At 39.4% G+C, this 6,809-nt stretch overlaps 1 protein-coding gene across 1 annotated transcript; it reads right to left on the bottom strand.

The window, feature by feature from the left end:
- LOC118328536 (kelch-like protein 10) lies at positions 1–4,440 on the bottom strand. Its single transcript, XM_035662298.1, has 5 exons — positions 4,223–4,440; positions 2,506–2,995; positions 1,625–2,239; positions 888–1,037; positions 1–342 (listed from the first exon to the last, which is right to left on the bottom strand). The coding sequence occupies exons 1-5, from the start codon at positions 4,417–4,419 to the stop codon at positions 1–3; spliced, it is 1,794 nt and encodes a 597-aa protein (XP_035518191.1). The 5' UTR covers positions 4,420–4,440.
- Between the last annotated feature and the right edge of the window lie 2,369 nt (positions 4,441–6,809).

Below are 6,809 nucleotides of genomic sequence, written 5' to 3'. Positions count from 1 at the left end.
TTAACAAAGTTGAGGGTCCTCCTCTGTCAGGGGACCACGAGGGAACAAGTCCTCCACCACGCTGTAGAGTCCGTGCAGCACACAACAGCTCAGTCCGCTGCGGGGCATCACGGTATCAGAGGCACTGTACCACATACCGGCCTCCTCGTCGTAGCGCTCCACAGCTAACAGAGTGGTGGAGCCGTTGTGTCCTCCGACCACAAACAGCTGGTCGTCCACCACCTCAATGCCGAAGTAGCTGCGGGGGCTGTACATGGAGGGCACGTTGCTCCACCTGTCGGTCTGGAGGTTGTAGGCCTCAGCGCTGCGCAGGTGGGAGTTGTTGCCAATGGTGCCACCAACCTAGGAGGAAGACGAAGAGTAAGGAACCACATACGGAGTCTGGACCATTGACAGTCTTTAAAACGGACACTGGAGTTTCTTAAAGCTGCATTCTGTGTAATGGCCAGCAGGGGGAAGCTTCATTGGCTGCAATAACAAACTGATACCGTTCAGTCTTATGGAGAGGTTGCCATGAGTTAGCAAATTGGCATGATGCTGGCTAGCTTGGTAGTTTGTTAAATAGCCCGACTAACGACTAAACCACCACCTTTATCTTATTACAGGAAGACACATGAATTAATCCCACAGTTTTAATCATCTAACAATTAATTTGTCTCCTGTTAATAACATTTATATCAAGATATGATAAGATTTACTTTACATATTATGAATTATAATTAATTAGAGACTAGAGAGTTGTAGGTGTACCATCATTCATCAACCAGTCTCCCTTGTGAAAGACAGACTTCCCTAAATAGTGACTGACTGTCCTCCAGTGACACTCCAGTCAACATTTACATGGTAACCAAACCTCTGAGCTACATATTAAAGCCTCACACACTTACTGCATAGATACGGCCTCTGTAGGCAGCGACACCCAGGCCACTGCGGCAGCTCCTCATGGGGGCGATCATGGTCCACTGGTTGGTGTTCGGGTCGTAGCATTCAGCTGTGGAGAGGCTGTGACGCCCATTGAAACCCCCACAAACGTACACCTACAGAAAGATTAGAGACACAGGTGAAATAATGCTCAAAAATATGATCTATAATGTATTTTTTAGCTTGCTTAAGGTCTGTAATGTGAGAAAATACAATTAAAATGTGCCTTTTAAAAGGTAAGGGGACTTGGCTTTTAACTAAATTGCTATAACAATTCAGTAGTCCCATTGTGGTTATACTATAGAGAAACATGCCTCATTCACAGATTAGGGAGAAAACCAAACAAATTAATTGTAAAATGTAAAATTAAGATATATAATCCTCTATAAAATATATTACTGGGTCAGTTTTGTTGACTTTATTGTGATTCTATTATGTTACAACCCCAACTTAAAGGGGAAGCAACTAGGTATTTTATAGAGGATTATATATCTTAATTTAGCTTTCTCTACTGAGTCCTTACGTTGGATTCATAAAAGATGCTGAGCTTCAAAAACTCGTATACGCAGGTCCTAAGAAGCCCATTTGTAACTTACATGCCTGTGACCTGCACCTGCATTAGCAATCTCCCCTTATATAATGCATGTAAACTGTTGGTAATTCAGTCTGATTATTAGTTTGGTGGTTAAATTGCTTCCCTTACCTTTCCATTCAGAGTTGTGGCACTGGCCCCACACCTCTTTGTAGTCATAGGTGCAATCATGTTCCACTGGTCAGTCTCGGGCTTGTAGCACTCGACAGTCTTATAGTAGGTGTGTCCATTGAAGCCTCCAATGGCATAAATGCACCCGTTCAGCACAGCTACGCTGATATAGCAGCGGTGGGAGTACATGGGCGCCACCTGGTGCCACGTGCGGGTGACGAGGTCAAACTTTTGCACCGTCCTGAAGTAAACTTCGTGGCTGCAGCCACCGATTAAGTACACAACATTGTTGAGGACGGCGGCGCCGTGGTGAGTGCGCCAAATCTGCTCGGTGTTCACGGTGACCCAGGAGTCAGCTCGGGCATCATACGCCTCCATGCAGTTCGGAGCACATCTGGCATCAACACTTCCGGTGACCAGTAAAATGACAGACGGCAAGCGTGGGCGGGTCAGCAGGTTACTGTAGACAGATTTTGAGCGTCCACTGGCCCTAAAATCCATACATGCCGTCACTGCATCATTGATGATGGATGTGCACTCGACGCAGTCCTTTATCACAGCGTTGTCTACCACGTTGTTTTGGAGGTAACTAGGGGTCATCAAGCCTAGCCGCACCTGGACAAATATAAGAGGAATTAGATACCAATCTGACATTGAGATTATGTGATAAGTAAGGAGGTGGAGTCAGGATGTGGTTAGCCTGGCTTAGCATAAAGACTAGAAGCAAGGGTAAATTGTTGGCCGGGGCCTGTCCAAAGTTCAAGTTCAATACATCCAACTATCCACCCTGAACTACTCCCTAAGGCATTTTGTGGTTGTTTAGCTCATATAAAAGGTATTAACCAGTTAAAAACTCCTTGTACATTTAACTGACTAGTTACCTTGCGCAACAGCACAGAGATGTACAATCGTCTTTGTTCAGGCAGGTGGTTAATCCAGCCGAGAACGGCCTCAAACACTGTGTTTTCTCCTTTCACGTTGAGGTGATCGTTCTCAACGATAGCACCCAGCTGCCGCACAGAGAGGTCCAGGAGCTCCTGTGAGACACAAACTATCTCCTCGAAGCGGTGCAGGATGTAGAGGAAGACTTTCTCCTTCAGCTCAGGGCAGTGGTAGAAGTCCACCAGCCTCCAGATGCCGATGCAGTTCTTCGGGCACAGCTGCTCCTCCAGGAACAGGCAGCAGGTGTGAATGATCCCCGGGACCAAGAACTGATCTGCAGTCGCTAAAACCTCCAACACGTTATCCTCTGTCACAGTAACAGAGCGGGTGTAGGCGTAGTTGATGATGAGCTGCATCATTTCGGGCGTCACCCCAGGGATGGTATATATCTGCTTGTTTGAGGTCGCCCAGGCACCGGTGAAGAGAGCTCTGTGGGATCAGGATGTAGAGAACATCAGGGTTTTAGAAAGTCAACTGTATGTAACTGTCGTAACATCTGGACCTCAAACAGTCCCAGGAAATCTGGGCCTGGTCTTCATATGTAGATAGCAGAGTTAGCTTGATTGGATTAGTGATCATGTGACACAAACTTGGATTTTTCAGTTCTTCAAAGCTGCTTTAAAATTGATCTGGAGCTAAATTATGACTAGTCAAGGTAAACCTCATGAACCAATAAAAAATTTTAATGGTTATACAGTTTTATCCATATTGTCCTTCTGAGCAAATAAAGTCACTGCTTTTCTGGAGAGTTTGACATGTACTGATGCAGGGAAATATGACAGTGACATATCCGGACACATCAACAAGACAGATCAATGTACAATGACGTTGGTGTGTGTTTCCAATAAGATACTGGTTCCCTTTGCTGGTCAGAATCACATAATCTTTTCTTTTTTTTTATCTCCACAGGTCTTTTGGCCTTTTGGGGAAAGAAAACCAGTTTGTTTGACCGCTCAGTAATAATGGGTCATAATTAGACACTGCTTTGTTTTAAAGGGTGGAAAGCCTAAAACAATCATTTTCCTTAAGAGACCCTTTTCTATCAGAATCAGAATCAGAAATACTTTAATAATCCCAGGGGGAAATTATTTAAGAAATAGATTAGATATTTCATATTTTATTCAATGTATAACAGTAACAGTTGAGAACAATGATAAACTGTGCAATGAACCCAAATAATGAACTCAATAATTGCAGGAAGTTTGTGTAAAACAAGTGATTTTGAACAATTCTCAGTCTGTATTATGTATTTATTATATTTTTAACAAGCAAACATAGTTAAGAGGCGTCCCTTTAAACAAATTCAATATTTTCTGTTCTATTAGCTCTTGGTTGTTTTAACTGCATACCTTTGTACTGAGAATAAGGCTGTTCAGCAGAGACTGAAGGCTCTGTGAATACAGCTTGTGTTCAAGTTTATATTAAATAATCTAAACTTTAAGTATAACAATTAAAAGCTTTGGTGTCCCCTAGTGGGGGTCCCAACCCCTGCGCCTAGAAACACATCTGCTCTGTCAGAAACAGTGTGTTGACATGAATGATGGTCGGTTTTCAGATTCAGTTCATTCACTGTGATCATGTTGAGAGTTTTTGCATCTGTTTGCTTGTTTGAAGAGATTTCATATATTATTATATCCACTGAGATAACCTACTCACCGAAAGTACGAGCTGCAGCTACAGAGGATGATCTTGTGGGCATTGAACTCAGTGTCGCCCACTTTCATCACCACGTCACACAGTTTTCCCCCCAGACGGAACTCAGTTAGGACCGCAGAAGCCTTGTCACTCATCTTTTTCTCCATCTCACGTCTGCGAGAGTTTAATGAAGCGGAAGATTCTTCTTGTTCACTCATTTTGAGACGTCAGTCGATATGTTTCTCACTCTTCTCTGCAGGTTAGTTTGGTTGTGATGTGTTCAGATGTTTGCTTTCTCTCAGACACTTATAGAGTGTGTGAATTCTTTAACAGCAGATTCCAGAACGTTTCATAAAATCTGGAACTGAAGGAACTAATTTGCATAATACAACTGTTCATATCTTCACACATCGCGTAAAACATATATAATCTAATACACTGGTTCCTTTTTCTATCAGCGACCCTTTTTATTAAACTGACAACCCCTGATTGAGTGATATATTGTATGGATATTTAATATTATGTTGCATTATTTAAAAAACTGTATAATTAACCTGATATGATTTGAATTTTGAGCAGATTATTTCCTTTTTAGGAACTTTTTATACATTTTTCTTTTAATTTAATTTTTAACAAACATACAGACTTTATGACCAATTTCATGTTTTCGTGTTTTCTGACGCTTTGTCTGTCACAGAAGTGAACCAAATCCTGAGATAAAGGCCTAATGTGTATATTTATAGTTGTATTATACACCTTCAAATCAAGACAGACTTGTTTTTCATGCAAAACTCCCAACAAACATTTGGTGGTTTCAGCTTCTTAAATGTGAGATCTTTTTAATTTTGAGGTTTAGAGAAAGACACAACTCAGCCAAAGATTTAACTGTTAATAAATAAATAACTGCTGGAATTAAATTAAATCTCTCCAATAATCTTGGAGAGATAATAATCAATAATCAGTCAATTAGTGAAAATAAGCAGAAGCATTTTATGATATTGAGTTTTATTTCCCATTTTTATGGTTGTATTTGTATTTATTTATATTATCATCTATTCCAACATGTCTTATTTATTAATTCAGTACTGACACTTTATATTTATATAACTCTAAATTTTTAATTAATTCCTTAATTATTCCTTAATGCTCATTTTATTTTATGTTGTTATAGTTTTGTTTGAAATGCTCCTTTTTCCTGCACAGAGATGGTGTTTGGAGCAGAGTTGGGGAGGTGTTGTTACAACCTTTCACCACAAGAGAGAGGACACAATAAGTGATGGCTCCAATGCAATGGGGGATGTCACACCTTGCTATACATCTAACTTACTATAGGTCAGTATATCTCATATACGTCAGTGCCTACTCCTCAGAACATGCTTTTTCAGACATTTTAGACACACAGTATAGAGTAATTTGTTTTTATGCATCGCTTGATATATGACGGTATGTTGGATTGAGTTTGTTTTAGTTTTGTAAAAATGCTGCCTAACAAGTAAGATAAATTTTTGTCTCTGCAAAATGTACAAAATATACAGAGTCTTTGTTATTTCTAACAAAAACAACCTGACAGATTAACACATAATCGATGTAAAGATCACACACTGTGATGAGAATAATTATTTGTTAATAAACAATATATAATTTCTTTCCTGTGCTGGTTCACTCCTGATATGTCCGGTTTAATTATTAGTTATATATGTGGAGTAAAAATATTATATATTATTTATGTATAGCCTATTTAATAGTTATTTACAACGTTTTACACAAATCTTATAACCTTTTAACACTTAAAACTGATTAAAATAAAACGGCACCCTTACTTTGTACGGGGTGTACAAAGTAAGGGTGCTGAGGGGGCTGCCTTGTAATAAAGCCAGCAACATAAGGAATAAAATATTTAAACTTTTAATCACATTTATTTTGTAACAACAAGAGACAAGATAGGATTTGATTGAATGTAGTGATCCTAGTTTGATTATTGATTGACCATAAAGACTTAAAGGTACAGTTTGTAGAATTTAGTGGCATCTAGTGGTGTAATTGTACATTGCAACTCCTCCACTTCACCCTCCCCTTGACTTTATTAATCCCCAAAGGGAAATTGGGTCGTCATAGCAGCCAGGTACATTTAGATACAATAAAAATACAACAGAATAAAATATTCCCCTCTCTAGTGCCACTGTCTGGTTTGTATAAAAACAGCTCATTATAAGGTAACAAAAACATAAAGATATCTATATTCAGGTGATTGTTTACTATTGAAAACAAACCTATGAATATTATATTCTGCCAATAGATTCTCCTGAAGGTTACACACTGGACCTTTAAGATAAAATCCTCTCAAATTAGGGAATGTGGTTCAATTATTGGGATCACAGAAGAACATTTGGGAACCCCTGCAGTAGTAAGTAAATGTACTTTCCACCACTTAAAATATACAGATAATACAGCTTTATAAAATTATTAAATTATTTAGTAAATCGAAAATATAACTTCTCTATCTATACATTTGGAAAGATTTATGTTTTATATCCCTTATTGGCGGATATTATCTTCCATACAGGTCTTAACCCTCAAACACCCCCTTTGAAGAAGTGAGGACCGGACA

The sequence above is a fragment of the Morone saxatilis genome, unplaced genomic scaffold (genome assembly GCF_004916995.1).
Source record: "Morone saxatilis isolate NCDOM2014 unplaced genomic scaffold, NCSU_SB_2.0 Contig18, whole genome shotgun sequence".
Taxonomy (NCBI): Eukaryota; Metazoa; Chordata; class Actinopteri; family Moronidae; genus Morone; species Morone saxatilis.
This window is presented reverse-complemented; position numbering and strand designations above follow the sequence as displayed.